Source organism: Hyaena hyaena, unplaced genomic scaffold (genome assembly GCF_003009895.1).
Source record: "Hyaena hyaena isolate Hyena2069 unplaced genomic scaffold, ASM300989v1 scaffold_499, whole genome shotgun sequence".
NCBI classification, from domain to species: Eukaryota; Metazoa; Chordata; class Mammalia; order Carnivora; family Hyaenidae; genus Hyaena; species Hyaena hyaena.
In genome coordinates this window covers 216,990-242,569 of record NW_024081129.1, presented here as the reverse complement: position 1 = coordinate 242,569, position 25,580 = coordinate 216,990, and the positions used below count along the sequence as shown (strand labels likewise).

The following is a 25,580-nucleotide window of genomic DNA, read 5'->3' as shown; positions in this document are numbered from 1 at the left end:
ACACAGTCTGTGTCATGCAGCATACCTATCCCTGACTCAAGGACCCGGTGTTAGTACCGGGTCAGACCTCAGGCAGCCAGAGCCCTCACCTCGCGGCCTCGCCTGCCAGGGGGGAGGACCACCATGCCCCTGGCATTCCTGCTACCCCAGTGGTCCCCGCCAGCACCGGCACAGGGCACAGTAATGGGGCATGCTTGGCTCACAGTGTCAGCAAGCAGCTCCCAAACTCCCCGTAACCAAGAAATGAAGAAGCCTCTGGAAGAGGTGGCCCTTGCTGTGTGCCCAGTGCCGACGAGCTAGGACTTCCCAGAATGTGTCTCACCCAACCCTTGTGACCACCTGGTGGAGACACTGCTATTGTCCCATTTCACGGATGGAGTGGTCAGGAACAGCAAGGGCTATCGTTTACCCTGGGTTACAGAGCTGGGAAAGGCTCCTCTGGCCACTGAGGCAAGCAATGAGTTTTGGACACCTTTTTAATCCACGGGCCCCATGACAGGAAAGCTCACCTCTTCAGTTAACTGCACCTGAGACACAGGTCATTTGTTTTCCCAATTAAAACATTAACCGAAGCTCTCAATGTCCCCCACTCAGGTCTGACACTGCCAGGGGCCTGACCAAGAGGCTATACTTCCAGTCCAAAGTAAAGAAATCCGACGGTGTGGTTAGCACCCCCAGCCGTGGGTGGTGATGGAGGTGGATAATTCCTGTTTCGTTTTCTGCTGTATCAGGAAGAATTTGAAGACACTCCATTGTTCCTTTCACAGCTCAGGGGCCCTATGATGGGCACCACTGGTCTGGACTCTACTTGTTGGGGGTGGGAAATGGGTTTAGACCCTTGAGCAGGCCCCAGGACAGGTTTGTAGGCTCTTCCCTTCAGATACTTGGGGCACGAGGCTGGCCAGCCACCTGGTGTGCGTCCTGGGACGGGATGGCTGAGGTCTAACCCTGGAAACGCAGGGGTGAGTCAAGGAAACACACAAACCAGCAGGCGTGGACACACCACTGGGCCAGGCTACCTTGAAGATGCGGCGACTGTACACATGTTGGTCTCTACTTATAAAGCCCGGATTGAGCCGTGGGAAAACCATCTGGTCAGCAAACGGGTTGTGTGGTCAGGAAAGCAGAAAGGTGATTCACAAGAGGCTGTTTCTGGAGGCAAAGCCGCTTTGCCCAGCCGAGCGACTGGGAGAGGCCCACAACCTTCTCCACAAAGATGGCCGCTGGTTCCCATCCCGCAGGCCCCTTGCAGTGGCCACCCCCCTCCCCATCAGGAGCAGGGGCCTGTTCCCTTTTCCCCATCTTGACTGTGGCTGGGCCCCGTGACCGATGGAACCGATAATATACAGTGGAAGTGATACTGCATCCATTCCAGATGTAGCTCTTAACTGGCCTCCGGGGATGCTAGTTTGGGGATGCCCCTCTAGGAAGCCCACCGCCATGCTGGGAGAAGCCCTGCCCCAGCCGAGCGCCCAGCCAACAGCCACGTCAGCTGTGGCCATGGGGTGCCCTCACCTTGCACCTGTGGACTAGAGGCCCGGCAGCCTCTGCCTGCAATGAGAGAGATCCTCTCCCCCCACCAACCTAGGGGGTCCTGAGGGACTGTGGCACATCGTCGTTTCAAGGGTGGAGGCTGTTTCAGAAGTGGCTGCAGCATTGGGACAAGAAGATAACCACGAAGGGCGAAGGGAGGGCTTCGGAAAGAATCTCTCTTCCATGACCCTCTGGGCCGGGGGGAGCTCTAGTCTACTGGGGAGGGGGCATCCCCGTTTAGAAGACCAGCTTTCACACACCCACCAGCAAGCAGGCCAAAGGATTTTTCTCGGCAGCCGCCAAGCTCCACACACGGGTGCCCTTTCTTTGACTTCGGGGCCAGCTTGCCGGCTTTCCGGGGGCCCGCCCTTGCCCTAAAAAGGCTCAGCACAGAACAGGCTGGGGTCTCAGCCTGGCTGCTCTCAGCTCATGCTCATGACCACCTGTGATGTGGGCCCTACAAGCCAGGCTCAGAGCCGTGAGGCTGGAGGGATTGGGGCCCAGCCCACACGTGGTGCTGAGATGCCTCCTCTTTCCACGCTGCCACCTCTCCTCCCCTGCCCATCCCTGCTGCTTGCAGAGGCTGCCTGGGGGTGACTCCCTCACTGGCTACAGCCTCCACCCCCTAACCTTCTAGAAAGCAAGTGGGAACCCACCACCCCACTGCCTTTCTCTGGGCGGTCAGATCTCCACCCCAGTTGGGGTAGAAATGTTGGGGGCACGCATTCAGGGCCACTTAAGTGACCCGCTGCTGAGATCTGCTTTGTTGGGACCCACCCCACCCAGGGTCTCCACTTCACTTTGTTGAAGAGGCCCCAGGTTCGGCAGGAAGCACTTCTGAGTCCCTTGGGCTCCAGGGGCCCTGAGGGCCAGGGGATCTACTGTCCCCATGGTGGGTCCAGGGCACCCGACTTTCATGTCTATAATGACTCTTTGCCACAGCGGCTTGGGGTCGGGTCCGCCACCACCCCCTCCCCACAGGTGGAGAAATGGAGTCTCAGAGGGGAAACTGAGTCACTCAAGGTTGATAAGTGGCAGAACCACTTTCTGGGGTGCCAGCCACCCACAAAGGGTTAGTCTCCGGTCTGGGGCTGGTGTTAACCCCACTGTCCCCCCCTGCCCCCATCCATGGTGCTAAGTATGACTGGGATGGGGCTTCTAGCCCGTGGCCACATAAGGGAAACCACACAGAAGGACAGACCGTGGGCAGAGACCGTGGGCCCCTCTTTCTGTGATAAGGAATAAGGGATCTGGAAGAAATGCTAGATATGCCTCATTATAAAACAAAACAAGTGGGTGAGGGGGTCTTGCTCTGTTCTTACCCGAGGGCCGAAGTCTCCGGGTGCACCCTGAGAACAAAACAACAGGAAGACAGGTCAGCGCTACTGTGATTACTTTATCAGATGTTCTGAGCATTTACTCTGTGCTCTGTGTTTTACGCACATGGTCTCACTGAGTTCTAACCAACGTAACAGGCAGGCTCTATCTTTATCTCCGTATCCCACAAGGAAACTGAGGCACAGAGAGGCTAAGGCACCCGCCCGAGGTCACACAGCTAGCATATCTAGGGGGTGCGGTCTCCCCCCACCCCCCCACCCCTGGCCCCGGCTCTGGGAGCTTGCTTTCACTTACAGATGGAGAAACTGAGGCCGACGCATCCAAAGCCGTGCAGTCGGCGGTGGAGTCCCAATGCTAACCTGACGCTCTGAACACCGGGTCCTGCGCCCTGCACGGCTCTGATGGAGGACTGGAGCCTCGGCCGCCCTTATGGCCGGGGGCTGGGGCGGACATGGCCCAGCTTCGCCCAGCCATTCCCTAGAAGCATCCCGCCACACCTGGGTCTGCTCTGGTCCCTCCCTGGGCTGAACCCACCGTGGGACACACAGGTCTCCCCTCTCTTGCGCTCCCTTCTGAGACACTTGGAAGTCCCAGCCCTCCAGGGGTCTGCTGTGACATTTAGTGCCAGATGCCAGGAAAGCCTTTCTCACATGGGGCTGAAGAGATCACAGGGGCAGCTCTCTGCCATCTGTTTTCCTGGGGCGGGGGTGCACTCCTCCCAAAGAAGTCCATCTACAGGGACTGTTCACTCCTGCCCCCGCCCCAGGCTCTGTTGACACCCCCCTCTTCATGATTACTTGCTTTGGAAACTCCTCATTCTGGGGAGACTGAGCTTTGAGCTTTGTCATGCTCTGGTGCTGGGAGAATTTAATCCCCTTGCACCTTAAATTGTTAAACATAAGCCGTGTAACCATTAGGAGGGAGGTACTATTAGCCTCACTTTACAGATGGGGAAACTGAGGCTCTAGGAGAGGATGTGATGTGCACAAGGCCACACTCTGGAGCTGAGGTTTGGAGACAGGTTTCTGGCATCCTTTATCACACCCGCATCTGGTCAGCCTCCGGTATCACTTACCTTTTCCCCTTTGGGGCCTGGAAGTCCCTGGAGAAAAAGGTGGAGAAAGAATGGGCATGAGCTAGGAGGACTGGGCTGGCTCCCCTTCTGGCTTCCCTAGGGCTTCCCTAAGGCAGAAGGGCCTGTGGAGCTGAGCAGAGCTGTGGGCAGCTGGGTGGGTAAACACATGAGTTGACTGTCAGCTTTTAATGAGGGCTGTGCTTGTTGGCCCCAGGGAAGCCCCACACTGCAGTCCTCTGCATGAGGGAGACAGGGGACTTGAGGGTCGCCGGTATCTCTCAGCTCAGGTCGGGGCACATGTGCTATCTCTCATGCACAATTATTGATTCATTACCTCATCTGACTGCCTTTCCATCCAATCATCCTTCCTTCTTGCCATCTACTCACCCATCCATCTGTTCTTCCATCTATCCAACCATCCATCCATCCATCCATCCATCCATCCACCCACCCACCCACCCACCTAACTATCCATCCACATCCACTTATTTATTTAATTATACCCTCACCCTGTGCAGCTTATTTATTCTGCTGAAGATGCCTGTGAACCACAGGCTCCTGGCCCACATGCTGAGAACACACTAGCCCAGTGCCTACCACTGAAGCCCTGAGACTGTAGGGGGATGCTCTGTGCCTGGGCTTGTTAGGAGGGGCTTGTGTGTTTCGAAGGCTGACTAGATGTCAGAGATGGTGCCAGTATGTGGGATGGTTAATATGGGGAGGGCTAATGGGCCCATTTGACAGAGCCTCGGGCTTGGGAGGTGAAGAGGCCTCCCTGAGGCTGCACAGGTAGTGAAGCTAGATTTGAACATAAGTCTGCTGCCCCAGTGGCTTCTCTCCTTGCTGAGTCAGGTTCCCAGTGGCCCCTTCCCTCTGGCACCCCTTCACTCTCAGCCCCACAGTGGCCCGGTCCCAGGACCACCTAGAACTGCCCTGTCATCACTTACAGGCTTGCCATCCAGACCCAGGGGCCCCTGGAAACGAGAGACAGAGAGCAGAGGTTACACACTGGAAAGGCATGTCCTGTGTGTTTTATGAGCCAGAGGCACTACTGAGTCTCGAGGACCAAACCTGACATGAGCCCATGGGTCTGAGGACCTTACACACGGACCTGGGATGGGGGCATCTGGTGCCCAGAATCCCCTCCTCTGACAAGAGAGCCCCACTTCTCCTCCAGAACCACCCCCATCCACTCATATGGGGCGTGGGCGTGTGGTCGCGATCCCTCGACCAGGGGATTTGGATCAGGGATGAACGTGTCTGGGGCTTTGAATGGTGGCGCTTTAGGGGAAAGAGGGTCTTTTCTCCTCGTGGGGCTAAGGCTGGAGCTCCTGAGGGTACCATGTGGCTCGAGAAAGAGCCAACAGAGAGGAGGCCAGAGCTGAGAGACAGTGAGGAAGATGAGGTGAAGGGTCTGAAGCTGAAACCACCCACCCCTGCACACTTCCGTTTGTCAGTGGTTTTTAATTTGAGCCAGTGTGACCTGAGTTCTGTCACATGGAACTTGGAAGGGACTGAATATGTCCCCCCCGCCCGAATTCATGTGTTGAAACCTAACCCCCAGTGTGATGGCGTTAGGAGGGGTCTTTTGGGAGGTGATGAGGTCATAAGGGGCGGAGCCTCACAAATGGGATATGAGTCTTTATAAAAGAGGCTCCAGATGCTGCCTGGGTCCTCGTCCACCACGTGGGGACACAGCAAGGAGATGGCAGCCTGCAGCCTGGAAGAGGGCCCCCACCAGAACCCGACCACGCCAGCGCACTGATCGCAGACTTCCAGCCTCCAGGATTGTGAGAGAAGATTTCTGTCACTTCTAAGCCACCCAGTCCGAGGCGCTTTGTTACAGCAGCCTGAACAGGCTAAGACATGACTGGAAGGGTCCTGAAAGTTCTTTCAGTTCCCTGCACTGCTGTGGCCTTTGTAGGCGAAAGTCAAGGCCAAGAGAAGCCACAAGGTTAGGTCCCAAGGGCTGGGACATCCCAGAGGCTGCAGAGGGTCAGTAAGCGCTGCACAGCGGCCCCCACGGGCGCCCTCCACCTGGGGACCCACTGCCCTCTCAGAAAGCCCCGCTGAGCTCCACCACCATGTGGGAGTGTAAAAGAATACAAGGGCAGTGCCACGAACCAGATCCACCCAGTCCCTGTCACCCCCCCCCCCCCCCGCCACTGCCACCTCATCCTCACAGACATTTTACCCCTGACCCCAGCCGATGCTCCAGGCAGCTCCACCCCCGAGTCTTTGTACACATTGCCTGCCTGCCTGGCACACCTTTGTGTGTCACCTTTAGCTCAGTCACCTCCTCTTCCACGAGGCCCTCCAGGCTCCCCCACTTTCCAGAATTAGGCCATTTGTGTCTGCACCTGGTACATTTTCTTTCTTTCTTTCTTAATTTTTAAAAATGCTTATTTAGTTTTGAGAGACACAGAGTATGAGCAGGGGAGGGACAGACAGAGAGGGAGACACAGAATCCAAAGCAGGTTCCAAGCTCTGAGCTGTCAGCACAGAGCCTGATGAGGGCCTCTAGCTCACAGACTATGAGATCATGACCTGAGCCAAAGCCAGACACTTAACCGACTGAGCCACCCGGGCGCTGCCCCTCCCGCCTTCCCCCTCCAGCACATTTTCTAACCATTGCACATGACACTGCACACTGTTACTGTGTGGTCTACACAAGTCTTCCAGTAGATCAGGAAGGGGGGCTGATCCCATGTGTCTCTGAGTGCTTGGATGAGGCCCGGCAGAGAGCACGGGCCTGGAAATGTGAGTTGAATCAAACCAAGGAAAGGTAGCCAGAAGGATGAAGTGTGTGAAAACGCATCCCGTGTAAGGTGGAAAGGTAGGGGGCAGGACACGCAGAGCATTTTGCCAGTTATGAGCAGGGCACGAGCCTGTTGGCTCTGCGGGGTACTGGACAAACGTAGGGAGGTGCTGTGCACAGACAGAATGGCCCAGGGGAAGCTCAGCCTCAGCCTCAAGCTCCCATCCTGGTCTCTCTCCAGTGCCTTTGTCCCCGTCACTGCTGAGGCTGCCCTCCCCGGCCTAGCACTGGAGGCCTCACGGCCAGGGCCAGCCTCTGCCTTTTGGATGCCCTGTGGCCCTGGTCTCCCTGAGCTCTCTGCGTCTTTCCCATCTTTGTGCCTTTGCAGAGGCTGTTCCCTCTGCTTCCAGCACCCTTCCTGGCTCCTCCATTTGGGAGACACTCTCTGGCTCTGAGAAGCCAGTCTCTCCTTCCTTGGGTTTGGACACAGCCTGGGAGCTGGCAGCTCAGCCCACAGGGGCCAGCGGCAAAGAGTCAGTCTCCCTGGCTCAGCCTGCAGGCCTCCCTGAGCCTAGACGGCCAATTGCCAAGTCCCCAGGTGCCGTAAGATGGGCTATTCCTTGAAGGGGCTCACACCAGGCAGGACACAAGGGCAATTCCTTAAAAAAATTTAAAAAAAAGTTTTTTTTTGAGTGAGAGAGAGACAGAGTGCAAGCAGAGGAGGGGCAGAGAGAGAGGGAGACACAGAATCCAAAGCAGGCTCCAGGCTCTGAGTTGTCAGCACAGAGCCTGACGCGGGACCTGAACTCATGAACCTTGAGATCATGACCTGAGCCAAAGCTGGATGCTTAAGCAACTGAGCTACCCAGGCGCCCCATAACCAGGGCAATTCTGAAAGTTTCTCTCTTAAGTGCTTCTGGCCCCCAGCCTCGAGGTCGGCTGAGGTTCTGGACTTCGGGGCAATGTCTTAGGGGTAGATGGAATCCCAGGAGATGGGCAGTGGGGCCGTTCCAAAGTCTTGGGGGTCCAGGCTCTGGGGGCTCCCAGTCAGGTGGTCAGCCCCAACCCTAGTCGTTGAGGCTCACCAGGAACTGCCCCAGCTGTCATCTCCTGCTGGCCCCTGGCTGTCCTGACCCCTGGGTCCCATGCCCAAGGCCTCCTCTCCTTAGTCCGCTCAAACTGGGCCCGGCATCTCCTCTCCCCACCCCATGCTCAGGCCGTGCTAGGCCTCACCCAGTCCCTTCTGCTGCCACAGCACACGCAGGGACCTGTCCCACCCTGGGTCTCTTCTGGGGGCTCTTGGTGGCCCCCCTACTCAGCCTGTATCACCACAGCAAGCCCATAAGGCAGGCGTTATCATCCCTGTCTTACAGAGGGGGAAACTGAGGCCAGTGAGGGAAAGACCTTGCCCAAGGCCAGGCAGCCAGGGTCGGGCCCGAGCCCAGGGTGGCTTTCCGGTTCTATGTCCTCTGGGTGCTCAAGCTGCCCGCAGGGGTCGCCTGGATTCCTGGCTGCTGTCCCCAATCTGCCTGCCCTGGCATGCCTCTGTTCCCAGCTTCCTGCTCCCTCCCGCTGCCCACTGGACCTCGCCTGCCTGTGGGTCCCCTGCCAGCTTGGCCAGTGTGGCTGCCATCACAGGCTCTGTGCCCAGGCCTTGTGCATGCCCTGTTCAACTGAGCCCGAACACAGCGCCCCTCCATCGATCTGCAGGGATTAAAAAGTAAATAACGCAGGGGTGCCCAGGCGGCTCAGTCAGTTGAGCATCCGACTCCTGATTTCGGCTCAGGGCATGATCTTGCGGTTTGTGGGATCGAGCACCGTGTCAGTGCAGAGCCTGCTTGGGATTCTCTGCCCTTTCCCCCACTCATGCTCTCTCTCTTTTTTCTCTCTCTCAATAAATAAATAAATAAATAACTAAGCATTTAAACAATCCATAATGCAGACTGAAATTAAAAAGAGACAAAGGTGCAGTTAGAGATAAGTTAACCTCTTTCCTCTTCGTGGGCTGGGAGGGGGGACACAGTGGGGCTCAGGGCCAACTCACCGGCGGCAGCAGGAGGAGTCCAAGGTGCCCCTGACAAGGACTGAGACACAGTGCAGGGCTGGTCCAGGGGAGGCAGGCACCCCGCCCTGTGGGGCCACAGAGCAGACACTCTCCAGGGCGAGTCTAGGAATGCTCTGAGGGTCCTCAGTACGGGCTCCATTGAGTCCCATCATACCCTCCGTGGAGTCTGTCCTCACTGCCGCCCCGGCGAGCAGGCACCAGAGCTCCATCCTGCAGCTGTAGAAGCTGAGCCACTGGCTGAAACAGGCCACCCCCCCCCCCCCCCCCCCCCCCCTTGTAGCAATCCCTCTCCTGTAGCACGGGGCAGCAGGTTGACAGATGGCTGTCCCAGGGGACCTCGGATGGAGCCTCACAGGCCCTGCCTTCCTTCTGTCTCCCCCACTGAACAGACCCCCTCTGGGCAGGGCTCTCTAGACACTCTTCCACCCTAACCCTCTACCAGAATGAGTGCTGGATTAGACAAACACACTTGCTGTGTGACCCTGGGAGGGCCAGTCAACCTCTCTGAGCCTCAGCATCCTCATTACCAGTTCTCCCCAGCAGGGCTCTTCCTGCCCTGGTTTTGTCCCATCTCCCCCAAACTCTGTCACACCACGACCTCCAGAGAGCTCTTGGGGTTTGCAAAGAGGTGCTCCGTTAGTCTCATGGGTACCTCTGGGGCCCTTTGAGGCCCTGCACTTTCACACGCCATGCTGTTTCCTGGCCCCGAGCTGTGCTTTCCCATTTTCCTCCACTGCACAGAGTCCTGCCTCCACTGGAGAATTCCTACTCATCCCTCAAGGCCCAGCTCAAATGGCCCTCCTGGGAGCCTCCCCAAGGAAAAGCAGCATTCCCCCCAGCCTGTCTGCCACAGAGCTGGGTCCCCATCCTTCCAGAAGGATGCTCGGCCGGTGGCCGAGCTCCAAGAGACATGTGGGGCAGGCAGAGAGGCGGCTCTGGAATCACACCCACCTGGGATCAAATGCAGGCTTTCCCACATGCCGCTAGTGACCCTGGGGCTCATCTGTGGCAGGCCTCCTTGCCTCGCTGACATGTGTGGTGTGTGTGTGTGTGTGTGTGTGTGTGTGTGTGTCGGGGGTGGGGTTCTGCTGAAAAGGTGCTATGTGCACCGAGTGAAGCTTACAAATTGTATGGAAGGAGACAGGACAGAGCGAACTTTCCCCTCTCCCCAGCTCCTCCCCCAGGGAGCACCATGGGCACCAGTGTCTGCGTGACCTTCCGGAATCAGTCTTTCCTGGAGGAGCACATGCATAAGGCCCCTGCCCTTCTTATTTTTAAAGCCCTCTATGGGTTGCACAGCATACCTCTGCAGGGGCATCTGGTCCCTGGCCCCCTGAGGCCCATCATAGCCTTCGTCCTCGCATCCCAGGAAAGCCCTACCCCATACACGTGAGACCCGAGCACCGTCCCCATGGCCCTTCCCTTAATACCTATAGTGTCACCCACGCAATTCCCTGGAGAACTTTCTAGAATGCAAGCCTGCTTGAGCCCCTCTGGGCAGCCTCACTCCTTCCTGAAGGATAATGTCCAGACCTCCTGGTCTGATGCTCCCTGCCCCCATGCTGGGCACTGAGCACATATCCTGGGTCGGCCCTTTCCAGGGCTGGTCTATTGCTGAGTCCCCAGGCCTGGTTCCAGGATGTCTGCTGGGTTGACACAAACCACAGAGAATTCCAGATGGCTGGCTTTTCTAGACGTGTGTGTTGCAGAAGGCAGCCTCGGATGTTCCCCTGGCCTGGACCCCACAGGGGGACTCTCCTGTTGCTGGCTGTCCCTGAAAGTGTCCCTATGGCCAGACCTCACTGCCTCTTCTTGAGAGTGACCTTGGGCCTCCCATCTCCTGGGAGGGATTCTGCCCCCTTTCAACTCCGATGTTATTCCTGGGGGTCCCCAAGGCCTCTTTCTGGTGTGTGAGAAAGCCCGGAAGTGGCAAAAACCCAATTCTCCTTCCTACTGCCTTGCATCTATCTGGGATCGCAGAGCTCTTGGTTCCCAGGACTCAGAGTTTTCAGTAGTCCATGAATTTTGTAGTTGCTGAGAAATCAAAGCAGAGGGCGTGGGCTGAGCTGTGCTCTTGGAAATGCCCACCCTGCAGCTCAAGGGAAGCCGTTCCGGTTCCCTGGGAACCCGGGACTGGAGCCATGGTGGTTGGATCGGTGGTGAGCAGGTTCCTGGGGCGAACACAGAAGCCCCACGTGTGTGGACGTGTAGGTGCCAGGTGGGCCCTGCGGACGGAGCTGACCAAGCTCCTGGTCTGTGCAGGTGGCTCTGGCTCATCTCTGGTGACATCCAGGCAGCAAAGCTGCACCCGGACCCCTGGGTTCTCTGTCTGGGGAAACAGCTGACCCTCAGAGAGGCTGCCGGGGGACCAGTGGCCGCTGGGAGTCGCTGAGGAGGGGCCTCAGTGGGGCAGAGGAAGGAAACAGCCTGGCTTTGGAGTGTGAACTGATCCCTCTTGTCCCGGGGAAGGCTGGGCCCTGGGCTGTGAGGACAGGCTCTGCCTGTAGTATGTACTACGTACTGCCTTGCTCAAACTGGTATCCCAGAGAACACTATCCTGCAGAACGTGTTAAGAGGCTTGCCTGGGGAAGGGGTTCGCCAGTCCAGGAAGTTTGAGAAACACCAGTCACACGCCGTGAAATAGGTTTCTTTCCTGCAAGACTTGTCTGAACTATCATTCTGCCCGTGGGTCTCTAGGGGGCAGTGTTCCCAGCCTCACTGGGAGGCTGTGTGGACCATCTATGAACCGGGCATTTCCGTGGGCTGCAGGGAAGCCCACGCCTGGCTCTGGGTGCTCTTAGGGGAGGAGGAACACTGCAGGGATGGGTCAGGGGTCGGTCTGAAGGAAACCAAGGACGAGCCTGGAGTGGAGGGCATGGTCAGGCGGGACTGTGGTGCGGCAGGGTCCAGGTTGTGCACAGCACAGGGCCATCCGGGGAGCCGAGCAGTCCGGGACTGCAGAGTCCCAGCCTGGGTGGAGGCACCCCCGTGGAGGCAGGGGTGTCATTCCGTCAGGGTGGCCCTCCCCTGCTGCAGACCCGGGCGTCTCCCACAAGAGGAGCGGGAAGGAAGGCACTGGGGGCAGCCCACGAGCGGAACCGCTCTCCGAGCCTCAGCTTCCACAGAACAGGTGACCCTGAGGGTCCGACGCCAGAGCGCGGCGCCCACGGGCACTCAGTTCCCGCCGGCTCTGTCTCCCGCCTGATCAAAGCCATGGAATTCACCAGAGGTTTTCAACACCTTCTGCCCTCCACGAAACCCCTCATCTGTTTACAAGGCTCGGCTCTGCTTTAAGCCACTCTTGCCCCGTGCAGCTCAGCAGAGCGCCGGGACGCTTTCTGGATGCGTGAGGGGCAAACAGAAACCCCAGGCTGTGTGCTGGCTTGGCTCCCTTGCCTCCCTCAAGGACCTGAGAGTCCCGGAGCCTCAGTTTCCTCATCTGTGAAATGGAGAACACGTCCTTCTCCTCACAGATGACAAGTTCAAGATGAGTCCCAGGTCCATCTCCTCTCCCCAGACCCACCAAAGACATGAGACCCTGTAGGTGAGCTGACACAGGAGTGGAGTCTGCACTGGCCCTTGGACGGGCAATCCTGTGGGGTGACCTTGTGTGGTATCCCGACCCAGTGGCAGACGTGGGCCTCCGGCTGTGCCTTTATGGGTCTGCTCCCTCCCACCACTGAATAGATTTCCTAAGCAGGGTTCCACAGAGCCATCTGCTGAGAAACATTAACAAGAGTGCCGAAGGTTTTGTAGTGAAGTAAATTTGGGACATGGAGTTTGCTGGCTCCGTGGCTGATGCTTCCGTGTGCCTCGGCCCCGGGGGACCCCGAAGCAAAGGCCGCTGTTTACCCCAGTGTGGGGGGCGCTGGCTCTGCTCTGCTCCATTAGCTGTGCCTCAGGACCCCCGACGTGCCAGTGTTATCTGCCGAGCTGGACTAAAATCACTAACCCCACGTGTTTTGACCAGAGAGGGAGTAAAGGCTCAGACCGGCTGGGGTTGGGTGTCTGTCTCTCTTGCCGGTTGTAATTCCCGTGGACGGCTCCCGTCAGGGAACGGAGCCTCCAAATTGCGCCGGGACGGGGCCCCTGGATGAGGGGCTTACTGGGATTATCAGCCCAGGGACCAGTAATTATGGCCCAGATGTTGACAATTCATCAAATTACAAGGCTGTTGGGGCCGGGGGTCCGCAGCCCGGGACACGCACATTCCTGTGTGAAGGCTCCCTCATTAGAGCGAGTGGGCAGGCCCCTCGGGGCGGGTCAGCACCATGTGGTTCTGATTTCTCAGACCAGGCTCCTCACACACGGGAACCACAGCAAGACTGTCCGGGTGTCGCAACTTCCCAGACTCGCATTCCGCCCTGGGGAAAGAGAGGACCCTCACTCTTTGGCGTCCAGCCTGGCTGTAGCTGGCTCCTCCCCGGAGACTTCTTCCCGGGACCCGGAACATTCCGTAGACTGCGTCCCAAGCCGGTGAGCCACGAAGACTCCAGCTGGGCGGGGTTCTAAGAACCTGCTGAGGTTAGGGGCCTGCCCCAGCTGCCACCCCCTCCCCCAAATCTTGGTGTGTATGGTAAAGCGCTGGCCTGCACAGCCGGCGTTGGCTTGGTCCTTACAGCTGAAACACCACAAAGCCAAAGCCAAACTCACTGAATTAGTTGCAGCATTTAAACATGGTGATGTTTCACATCCCCATCCAGAGTTTGTATTTTTCTAGAAAAGCTGGAAGGTGGTGTGACTCTGGCAGAAGCGGCTGAGTCCAGAGCTCCCCGAAGGCCACAGGCTCCGCCCCGGCCCAGTGCTCCCCACGTGATCCACCGCCCCATCCAGGTCGCCCATGGGCTCTGCAGAGGCATCTAGGTTTGTACCTCTCGGCTTAGAAGATCTCCTGGGTCAGGGCGCCTGGGTGGCTCCGTCGGTTAAGTGTCTGACTCGGGATTTCGGGTCAGGTCATGATCTCACGGTTTGTGAGTTTGAGCCCTGTGTGGGGTTCTGTACTGACAGGTCGGAGTCTGCTTGCATTCTCTCTTACCCTCCCCCGCTCTCTAAATAAAGAAATAAACTTAAAAAAAAAGAAAAGAAAATCTCCTGGGTCCCTTCAGCTCTATGTTTCTGTGAGGCCGGGAAACCAGCTGGCTTCTATTTTGGGGAGAAGGCAGGCTCAGTACATCCTGTGTGCCCTGGAAGCAATTACACATATGTCCATATTATACATCACGGCTGGGAGAGGTGGTGCTATGCCTTTGAACCGATCCCCAAATACCTGCTTAAATTACACATTTGCCAGTTACATGATTACCCTGTCAGGTATCAGGGAAAATTGTTCCTGGGCGGGGTGAAGGGAGACGGGAGGCCTGACTCCCACCGCATGTGGGACAATGGAAGATGGGCCAGTGAGGTGGGCTGGGTCCGTCCGAGTGGCCTCTGGCCTGGTGTCTCCGGCTCAGGCACGTGGGGCTGCTCTTGTGGAAGGAACTGGAAGTAGCGAAAGGTGGGGATGCCCATTGTGGTGGCAGATCGTACCGGGGTGGGGATCTAGAGGGACTGAGCAGCTGACTAGACGGTGATGGTCTGAATGTGGCTTGAACTACATGATGGAGATGGTCTGAGGGAGGCAGAAGGTGCAACAGAGAAACCAGGAGACAGAATGACAGGGACAGCTTACAGCAGACACTGAGGGATCCCTGGCATCCAGGCCAGGCCCAGGCCACACCCCGCACGGCTCTCCTCCTCAGCCTAAGTCTGCCACCCCCTGGGCTGGGGGGTGGTGCCTCTGAGGTTTCCAGACAACACAATTATCACCCAGTGGGAATGAATTGCCTGGGACCCTTAAGAATCCAGAGGTTTTGTGCAAAAGTTGGATTTTCAACCTCTCTTGAAATATTGGAAGCTGTGATAATGATCAGCGTGGATGGGCTGAACGGGGGCCCTTTAAGTGGGGGCGTCCCCCCCTCCCCATTCAGTCCTGGCCTCACCATTCCCTGTGGCTTACCTGGCTGTCCCACATAAGGAAGGCATCAGTGAGTGCGTGAGCCTGCATCTCTAGCTCTGAACCAGTCCTCCAAACTGCGGTCCCCTCTCCAATCCCCCACCTGCCCTGCCGAGGACTTGGAGCGAGCCGCCTAACCTCCCCAGAGCCCAGCCTGTTTCCTCCTCTGGAAAGGAGGTGTGTGGTGTAGATGGAATGGCCGCCTGCAGGTGCCAGTACCCTGCCCGGAGCTTGGGTACCAAAGGAAAGTGGGTTAAATGAATGACTGGAGTGCATTGGGCCAGTTCCTAGGGGCGAGAACTAAGGAAATGGGGTGGAACTAAAAGACAAACTCCCTTGCTTTATTATTTCCATTTCACAGGTGAGGAAACTGAAGCATAGGGGAGGCTGGCATGGTCATGAGCCTGAACCTCGGGCCTGAATCCTGCATGCTTCCCACCTCACCATCCCCCTCTGGCATTAGAGGCACCTGGCAAGTACCCCCACGCTAGCCTCCCCAAGCTGTCCCCAAAGAGGCCCTATTGGTGAAACAGTCCCCTTGTGGGAAGACCAGCCTCTCCTTAGATGCCCTTTCTGAGAAGTGTGTGTGCCGCCCTTGCACACCTCCAGCGATGGGGTCTCACTGCGTCCTGGTAGCCCTGATGGGTTTGCCAAGTTTTTGTGAATGTCCCTTCCCAGGTTGGACGCTGTTGCTGATTCCCTCCACCTTGCGGGCCCTGGGGAGGCAGCCAGTTGGCTCAAAGACTCTGGGTGCTTCAGGGTCACCGGCCTCTTGAGCGTCTCTCCCTCCCCGCCCCTTCCCTCGCCAGCCTGGCTTGTTCTCTGTGTCCTCTCTCAGGCCATTCCTCTGCCACTCACTTTGCGTGAGCACCCCCTTGTCTTCTGACCTTGGCTTACACTTCCCACCCTCAGGGCAGTGCCTCTAACCCCCACCAGGCCAGGCCCGGGTTGCAAGAGGTTCCTAGCCCTGACCACGGTGCACAGTGGGGTTGGAATCCCCATGCACTTTGAGCCTCTTTCCCAGTCAGCCACAACTTCTAAGGAGGTAGGGACCCCCCTGGATGTTTGTCTCGCTATTCCATCCCAAGTGTCAAACACAGCCCTTCGTACATAGTGCGAATGCAACATACAGTTGTTGAAAGAACCAACCGTCAAGTGGATGCCTCTAGGAAGGAATGTCCAGTTTCCCACTGGCTTCAGTGCCAGAACCTGGGATCACACCAGAGGGCGCTCTTGACCTGCTGACGGCTGCCCTGGGTGCCTGAGACTCCTGTCCTCCGGCCACAGCCAGGGTGCTGTGCACTGGGGACACTGGCCCAGGAGGAGCTCCTTCGGCCCTAGGGGCTCCTCCTGCTGAGGCCAGGGACCATCACGGTGACAGGAACTGTCATTCAGTGAACCCAGCTTGTGTGCCCAGCACTACGGCTCTCGTGGGGTCATCTACCCAGCTGCCCCGATAGCCAAAGTCATCCCATTAGGGATGGGACCGAGGCCACATGGTCTACAGAGTCCCAAAGCCCAGCCTCTTTCCACTGCATGGGCAAGACTGGGTCCCGTCCCTGATTTCAGGAGGAGCTTGGCCGGAACACCTTTGTACCCAAGTAACTGCCTTCTCTTGAGTTTATTTCCTTGGAAGGCGGGAGTTTGGCTCGGTGACCTAGTACAGGTCTGCCAACAAGCTCTTCCATACAATGGAGGAGAAGTGTTTTGGTGCTTTGGGGATGCCAGGAAGAGGTTCAGCCAGCGATCAGCCTGGAGGGTGGCACTCTGCAAAGATGTCACCTGAGGCACTCCCCACAAGGAGTGCCTTCCCACCCCCCACCACACAGGGCTGTCCTGCTAAGCGCTTTCCCAGAGCTGAACTTGGGGAGGAGGCTGATTATCTGGCGCTGGGGGCTCTCAGCCACTTCAGGAAGATGCAAAAAGCTACAGAGGGTAAGCAAGGCATCTGGGAACCCCAGATGTGATGCTCGAAAGGACTCGGGACACAGTGGGGGCCTGAGACCAGCGGCCTGTGTCAAGGAGCGCCTACCCTGGGCTGGTGCGGACCCCGAGGAGGAAATCCCAGCAAGGTGGCCCTTTCCCTCGGGCCCAGCTGGGTCTCTCTGAGGTTCCAATCTGGGGGCCATTATCGGGGGCTTGGGAAGGCCTCCTTTCATCCCACCGGGAATGTGGGGAGCTGGGGAGCACCGCTGCAGGGGGCAGATGAAAATGAGATGTAGGTTGTTGAAATCTAAAAACAGATGAATTTGGAATATTACAGATGAATCATTTAACTAATTACATTTTTACAATCAAAGCTGTTTTTGAACTTCGAGAGTGCAAGAAAGCATATGAATGTGTGGTGCTCTGTGGCCCCCCCACCTTTTTTTGTTCACTTGATTAATTCCACACGGTCCAACAGAGGTTTTCATTTAAAAATTGGTCCCAGGCTGAGACCCTGTCTCATATGCTACATTTCAGCTCAGAGCTAGGCTTTCCCTGGGACCCAGGCTGTTGATGCATCCATTGCTGATTCTGGGGACACAGGGCAGGTCCTGGCCTGCCCTCCCCCAACCCCTCCGATTCCTGAGCACTTTGTCTGATGGGTCCTGGGTGGTCCTGGGAGAGGTCGGGGCTCTGCCAAGTGTGAAGGGCTCTGGTCCTGGTCTCTCACCTGTCACCTGGTCTCCAATTCCTGCCACCTCTCATTTCTGACACTTGCCCTCTTTCCCTCCATCTTCGCTGGGGGCAGTCTTGACTCAGGCTTCATCTGCGAATTATTGCCACCGCCTCCTACGTGGGCCCCCTTCCTCTAGTTTCTGCCCTGGAGCCAGGGAGGTCTGTCTAGGACACATCCCTGTCCACATCATTAGGGGCTTCTGCGGCCTCCGAACTCTGCTGCTGGGTGGGCGGGCGCCCTGCACTCAGCCTCAGGTCCCTGGAGTCACTCACTGGCCAGGGGACTGGGGACCACACTGCATACCCTGCCCCCTGCCTCTGGTGTTAATAGTGTCTACGTTTTAGTGGCTCACACTTTTGCCAATGTGGACAGGGGCTCAGAAGGCCCGAGAGACTGCCGGGGCAGGGGTGGGTCCTCCATCACCGTGGTCCCCCAGCTGTCCCCTCCTCCTTCCCCTCCCCATTTAACTGCTCCTTGACAGGACCCTGGCCGGGGCAACAGAACTGCACATTTTCATCAGGAGGGGATGCCTTCCTTCCTCGTTTCTAACAGTGGCTACGAGACGGACTTACGAGCGAGGAATAGGAAGGAAGGTGGGCTGGAGAAATGGACTTCTCTCTTTAAGTTAGACGTGGTTTTCCATTTTGTTTTTTAGGGAGGGCAGGAAAGCGTCCTAGCAATCCGATCATGGGGGTGAGATGGGGGTGGGATGGGGAGTAAGCGCCAGGGCCGGGTAAAAGCAAGGGGTGAGGACGAGAAACAGAACAGCGACTCCAATTACCTGTCTCCCTGAGTGGTCAGAGAAGAAAGACCCTCTGCCCACGTACAGACAGTCCTGAGCTCCCACCTGCTGTTGTGACCAGATAGGGTGGCTGGGGTGACAGAGGAGTCCCCAGCCTGGGTGCCACGCCGGGCTTTGTCTTGCGGGTGGGCCTTGAGTCTCAGCCAAGTGCTGTTAGCCTCTGAGCTCAGCTTCCTCATCTGTGAGGCAGGGAGGAAACCATCGACCCCCCAGGGTGAGAGCAAGCGGTCAGTAAGTGCACTTGCTTCCCTGGCCTGTTGGAGGGGATTGGGTTGGGGTGGGATGGGAGCTGACCGCCCTTCCTTCCCCTCAGGAGTGGGGAGTCTCTGAGCCCTTGGTGAGGCAGCTTGCGGTTTCTATAAACACAAAGCCAAGTTTCCTTGGCCTCAAGCCTCGGTCAGCCTGTAATCCTACAAGATGCTACTCCGCACAGCTCCAAGGTCTCTCTGGCATCAGCGGCCACCGTTTCCCGCTCGTTTGCCCACTTGTGGCCTTGCCAACATTGTCCCAACCTCCGGACCGTGTGCACTTGATTTTTTTCCCTCCAGGAACACTTGCCCCGCAAGATCACTGCATCTTGTTCACCATTTAAGTCTCAGCTCAAACGTCATCTGCCCCAAGGGCCTTCTGATGATTTCATCCCAGCTTTACCCAGCCAGGTACCCGGTGGGCACTCTCCACACATCCCTGCCTGATTCCCTTCCTAGAACATTTCCTGCCTGTTGGTGTATCGGTTTCCTGGTTTACTGTTTCTCTCCCCTTGTCCCTCTTGTGCGGTGCTGGTTGGTCCAAGGACCCTGGAAAGCATCTGGCACAGTCTTTGACCGACGGTTTAGTGGGCATGTCCCCCTCCCTGGCCTTGCTGGAATTCATCCTCTCCATGCACCTCTGGCCTCACAACCTGGCGTTTTCCTCATGCATTCAAACACATGGCAACTTAAGCTCTGTAACATGTACCCAAAACACGTTTTTTGAGAAACATTTAAAGTGCATGCTGTCACAAAAGTTCAATGTTAAGAGTCAAAAAAGTCAAAACACTAAAGAGGAAGAGTTGATGTTGTAATTAGCAGATGATGAGAGTCTGATGTTCTTCTTGGCAAAAGTCAAGGTGTGGGCAAGACTGAGTCTTGCACGTCAAACCTTTGCATCTTAGACAGAAGCCACGGTTTGGAGAGACAAAAGGTTTTGTGATAAGAAATCTCTGGGAAGTCACAGCGACCCCTAACCGTTCCTTTCTCTCTATCTCCTGGCAAACTGGTTGAGTAGGTGCCCCTACCCCCACAGCTCTCCAAAGACTATGACTGGTCTGATTCATCTCTGTGCCATCCCAGTACCCAGCACAGGGCATGACACCTTCCAGAGTCAAGCCTATGTATGAGATGCCATAAGTCACTTTATCAACATAAATGCTGATTACTATCCCAAAATGCAAGGAGAGCAAAGTGCCTAGGGCTCCTCTGCAGGTCCCCCCTTTGACTCACAATGTTCAGAGCTCAGAATTCCTCCTAGGCTGCTGATTCCATGATGTCCCTGGACCACCCCAGATCTGGAAGCTCTCAAAAGATGTTGATTTTCTCCTTAAACTATACTTGCAATTCTAAGATCTACCACTAGGTGGCAGTTAGGTTTACACAAACTTTATTAAAACCAGTTTAATCTCAAAGACTTGTACTGCTCATTAAAATATACCCTAAATTAAAACAAGATACACACATGCACATATTTTTTTTTCCAACTTATCATATTGGCATAGATTTAAAAGTATGATAATACCCACAGTTGGCCAGGGTTTGGGGAAATATGCAACATTCGTAAGCTGTTGGTCGGAATGTAAATTAGAAGACCCTCCAGGAGGCCATTTTGGCAATACACATCAAAAGACTTCAACATGTGCAAATCCTTTGGTCTTGCAATTCAAGTACTAGACATTTCTTCTAAGGAGATAATCATGGAAATACACCTACATTTCTTCCCAGGATGTGGACCACAGGGGTAAAAGATTCTCAAATAAACACTATAACTTGGAGACGACTTCAATAAATTATACAGATGATAAAATACTATGTAGCTCTTACCTTCTAGAATTCTTTTTTAATTTTTAAAAAATCCTTATTTATTTTTGAGAGAGAGAGAGAGAGAGAGACAGACAGAGTGCGAATGGAGGTTGGGGGGCAGAGAGAGAGAGGGAGACACAGAATCCGAAGCAGGCTCCAGGCTCTGAGCTGTCAGCACAGAGCCTGATGTGGGGCTTGAACTCATGAACTGCAAGATCATGACCTGAGCTGAAGTTGAATGCTTAACCGACTGAGCCACTCTAGAAGAATTCTTAAGGATGTGGAAACATCTCATGCTATGTTGGGGGAAAAATAGGCTCCCTCCAAAGAAGTGTGTCCAGTAATCCCATTTTTAGAATAACAAATGTAAAAAGAAACTCACACGGAACAAATACTGAAAGGACAAACACCAAAATATTGAGAAGACTAATCTGTGGGTGGTAGGATTTCGGATGATCTTTTTTTTTCCTTTTTTGTGTTTTTCTCTATTTTGGGACGGTTTTATAATAAACATGCTTCTGTTGTCATCAGCAGGGAGCGATTAACGAACTCTCCCAGCAGCAAGGACAGGCTGGCCTCTGTGCAAGGGGGCTGTGCACAGTGACCCTGAGCCCTTCTCAGTCCACAACCTGCCCCACGGTCCTGTGCTTGCTTCCTATGCCCCAGTCTCCTGACCTCGGCTCTTAAGTCCACATATGGTCCTGGTTTCAGCTGGTCTCACTCAGGGGGAGGGGCCCGCCTGGATTAATCCGGAACACACAGCCGGCATGCTCTCCGCCATGACCCCCCAGTCTGATATTTTCCTTGCTCTTACTTCCCTTTAGGAAGAGACATGTTTTTAACACAAAGAAAAAAAAAATCCTCCCCTGAGGCTGGTCCCGGAGTGTACTGAACTGCAGAAAAACACCTCTTCCTAAAACTGACCATTCTCAAAGCCACTTTCCTTTCCAAACGCTGCTGGCATATGTTGGTGGATTAGAATGATTTCCTAAGCTGGCCTTTCCTTCTCTTGAGGCTTTCCTTGGTGAGGGAAGACAGTGACATGGTACCACAGTGCTCGGATCCCGCATATGTCACCCTGTTTTAATATTCCAACTCTGTACATGTCATCTCGTCAGATTCTGAGAGGCCAAGTACCTGTCTGAGGCTATAGAGCGAGCCACGGTCCTGACTTGGGTCTGAATGACTCCAAGCTCATGGATACTCAGGACACAAAGTGCCTCTTAGGTGGCCCGGGCCCCTCCAGCAGTGGCGGCACCCTCACCTCTGGGATGGTCACGTGGAGCCATCTGTAAGCACACCCCAGGCTGGGAGCCAGGCCCTCCTCATGCCAAGAGATCTGAATTTCAGCTCAAAACACAGGGGCCCTTTGAGGCTGCAGGTGGCCCTCCCACCCACCTCCTGCTTTCCCTTCTACAGAAGAAGCCAGGCGGGGTGTCACTCCTACCCCATGGCCTCATGGAAGGTACTGCCCGAGTGGTGCCACCAGAACAAGTCTCCTTGGGGGGCATCTGGATGGCTCAGTGGGTTAAGTGTCCGACTCTTGATTTCATCTCAGGTCATGATCTCACGGTTCACGAGTTCGAGCCCGGCATTGGGCTCTGCACTGACATCGTAGAGCCTGCTTGGGATTCTCTCTCTCCCCCTCCCCTGCATTCTCTCTCTCTTGAACAATGGTGCATGGAGGAACACAGCTGGAATGAGCTGCTCCGGGTGCTAAAGGCATGAATACCTTGGGCAGGCAGGGCCAGGCCAGCTGGGGAAGATGCTCACACCTGAGTGGGAAGGGCAGTATGCGTTCAAACCATGGCCAGGTGACCTCAGGACAAGGAGTGCCTGGCCCTGTGCACTTGGGGGTATGTTACCAGAGATTCTGACAGGGTCCCCACACCCTTCGCCTGGCCTGACCAGACAGTGGGGCAGGATAGCTGGGCCCTAATCCGCTTTCTTCCTAGGAAGCTCGGAATTTTGCACACTGCAAGCACATCCATCCCCTGGCCTCCCCTCCCCCAATTCACAGAGTCCCATCTCTGGCTCCGGCTGGGCACCAAGTCCCCCACCTGGTAACCCTCAGGCTTATTTCCCCGACGGCCCTGTAACAGCCCCAGTCACCTGTCCACTATGCCCTTTGGTGTTTGGATGAGCCAGGCATGACCTCACTTCACCTGAACCTCACTGCCTTCTTCACAGGGAGAGAAATGGAGACTGAGACCAACGACTGGTAAAGACAAGAATCAAACCTTGGCTACCCTTGGACTTGGCGGCTGCTCTGGAACCCCTGTCCTTTACCCAGAAAAATGCATCAGCCAACATCTTCTCTTATGCCAGGGAGAAGGGAGTCAGGGCCACCCTGTGCTCAGAGAAGCCAGTAAGATGGGAAGAGGGAAGAAACCCATTGGCCCAGCCACCACCCACTCTCCTTGAGACCCCAGCTGGGAGGCACTAGGAGCCCAGGTCAGCCAGGATTGCCCTCCACCGCCTCCCGGGAAGGCTACTCCTGCAGGCCTGGGGGACCCCCGCCCCCCTTGCCTTCCATCACCAGCCTGTCCTGACTCGGGCCAGACCTGGTCATTACTGAGGCCTCTGAATCAACCAACATTTTCCTCTGTGCACCTTCCTGACCTGAAGGCACAGAACAACTCTGTCATCCAACATGATGGTTCCCCCATGCTCTCCTTCCGCCAGGTCGCCCCCCTTCCCCACTCCTACACATCCGGACTTCTGGATACTGTGGCCACAGTCCTTAAGCTCTCTGATCACGCAGGACTGGCCGGCCAGCCGCACCGCCACATCGAAGTTTGCTTTTCACGCAGCACTCACCCAGCCTGGGCGGGGGCACGTTGATCCCAAGTATAACTTTTAGGTTTAATTCAAAAGATCTGAGAAGGCAACGACACCACAAAGACCAAACTGGAACCAAGCAGTCTCTGGTCCCCGAGTGCTGACAGGACACGGTGGGCTGGGAGGGACAGCCCCCTGCTCACTGGGAAGAGGCTGGCAGCCAAGCCAGCCATGGGGGAGGGTGGGGCTGGGGGGAGGGGCGCTCCACAGGGAGGGCTGGACCCTGGGTGCAGGGCTGATGGTCTGGGCAAGAGCACTGGCGGAACTTGGCTGGACTCAGAAGGCTCTTTCTCGAGCCTCTTTGCTTTGCCTGCAGGATGGCCGGCGCAGGGGACACTTCCCACCAGGCCAGCCCTTCGCAGATCTAATGCTAATCCCCTCCAAAGAGAGACCTCAGCCACTCAGAGCAGAAGAGGGGGAGAGGGGCAGGAGCATAGACAGAGTTAAATAAAGGCTCAGAGGAAGAAGATCAGCTTGAGAGAAAAGGGCACAAAGAGCAAAAAATAAACGGCAAATTACCGGGTAGCCATCTCGTCCTGATTGCCCCTGTGGTAATTAATACGTCATTAATAATCAGACTTTCAGCAGAAAACCATATGGCAACACTTATAACTCAATCAGGGCCTCCGATCCCCCCATGTTGTGCGGGGTTTGCAGCAAAGGCTGGTGGTTGGTAATGACTCCTGAGGTGGGGTGAGGGGGTGCGCGGGGCTCCATCGGGTCTGGGAGACGAGCACCCATTTCCTGCCTCTTGGAGCCAGGCTGGAGGGCCGAGCGGGGCACACACCCACGCGATTCAGGCGGGGCACGTGATGAGGACCACACGGGGATGTGGGATTCCGAAGGGCGGTGTCATAGCCACCACGGAAAATGTCCTTAAATCGGGGCTAGAGAGCAGAAACGGCTCTTCCTGCCTGTTGCCACCGGGAGAGAGCGGACTGGAGGGAGACAGCCTTGGAAGCCACAGATATGAGGGGTGGGGAGTGGCATTTATTGCTACTGGAGGCTTCTCTGTCCCTACCGGCTCAGAGCATTGACTGCCTGGCCAGGGTCCCACACATCGGCATCCATCTCAGGCTGCAGCTTGAGATTTCTGCATTTGTCGAATACATTTAATAGTTTAACAGCCAAGTCAAAAAAAAAAAAAAAAAAAAGAATCTCTCCACTGCCCTCTGCGTTACGCACTTCAGCAAGTTCGCACACGCTAGCCTTATTTCACAGCCAGGAATGACTCAACAGGGGGAAACTGCTCGTGGCCAATAAATCTACACATTTCTTGCTGGCTCGCTTTCTGGCTCCGAGTGCTGCTGCTACATGCACGGAGAAGCCCAGATTCCGAAGGGTGCCGATTGGGAAGTGAATCACGGTTAGTGGAAGTCAAAAATAAAACTGATCATCCGAAAGGAATTCCTTTAGGAGGTTCATTTTGGCTCGGTGTGCTCCTGGAATTGATTTGCCAGGATCCCTCGGGCTCTGAAAAACCGCCAAAATGAATCAAAGGCACGTGAGTCACGTGTCTCAGAGAAGGCCGGGGATTTCCGGGGCGCTGACCATCACCCCCCAGCTCTCCATGCTGCCCCCTGGCGGCCAGTCCGCTCTCGCGCACCCTCCTCAGACCCAACACCCTCTCGGGCCAGCGGGCTGGGGAGGACTCCGCTCCTGGATCCAGAGGGTCAAATGCATTGTGGCAAGTCAGGAAAACGGACCCCATTATTCCTGGCATCGCTGCCTGACTCCGGAGCCCTTTGTGCCAAAGCACGTGAGACAAAAGCATTTAAAGGGATTAAATGCCGCGGAGCATTCAGAAAACGGGCATGGTGCTTGCATTTCTGTGCGCCGAGCAGAGCCAGCGACTCGGCGAGGCGCTGCCAGGATCGTGCCAGCTCTCATGGATGGCGAACGGTCACAAAATGCTTCACAGGGCAAGTCAAGCCCGTAGAATTCTGAGCTTGCATTTGTCTACAGATTACAAAAAAATATGGCCCCTGTCCAGCGCTAAATTGTGGGTGTTTTTAAAGGACGCAACACACCTAACTAAAAAACAGTATTTTCATGAGATAGCTACGGAAGAGAACGAAACAGAACGAAACGTCTTATCTTTCAGGAGCAGAGAGCATGATCCGGGACACTTACAGGAGGACCTGCAAAACAAGCAGAGAAGCCACGGTCAGCATCAAAGCGAGAGAGCGTCCCCTTGGCCAGGCTGGCCCCTACCCCCCCCCCACTTTGGTTCATGCAAACATTTCAGGAAGCTACTATTGATCTTCTGCTCAATCCACACACCGCCCCCCCTCCCCCCTCCCGCCCCCCGCCCCGTCCCCCACCGGTCGGGTTTTGGCAGGCCAGGTAGGAGTCAGACCTGTTCCTGCCTGAAGAACCAATTTTGGTGCTCACTGGGGGTCAGTCCATTTCTATTATCGAAGGGGAGAGAGACTTGGGGGTGTGTGGGAGAAAACACGT

The 25,580-nt window shown here is 56.0% G+C and overlaps 1 protein-coding gene across 1 annotated transcript in view; it reads right to left on the bottom strand.

The window, feature by feature from the left end:
- Positions 1–25,580, bottom strand: part of COL23A1 (collagen type XXIII alpha 1 chain) — a 70,673-nt gene that overhangs the window by 19,039 nt on the left and 26,054 nt on the right. The window contains exons 4-8 of the mRNA XM_039254647.1: positions 25,254–25,261; positions 23,640–23,666; positions 4,894–4,920; positions 3,947–3,973; positions 2,856–2,882 (exon numbers count right to left, since the gene is read on the bottom strand). Of these exons, the coding sequence (XP_039110578.1) occupies positions 2,856–2,882; positions 3,947–3,973; positions 4,894–4,920; positions 23,640–23,666; positions 25,254–25,261 (116 nt within the window). The remainder of the gene's footprint in view (positions 1–2,855; positions 2,883–3,946; positions 3,974–4,893; positions 4,921–23,639; positions 23,667–25,253; positions 25,262–25,580) is intronic.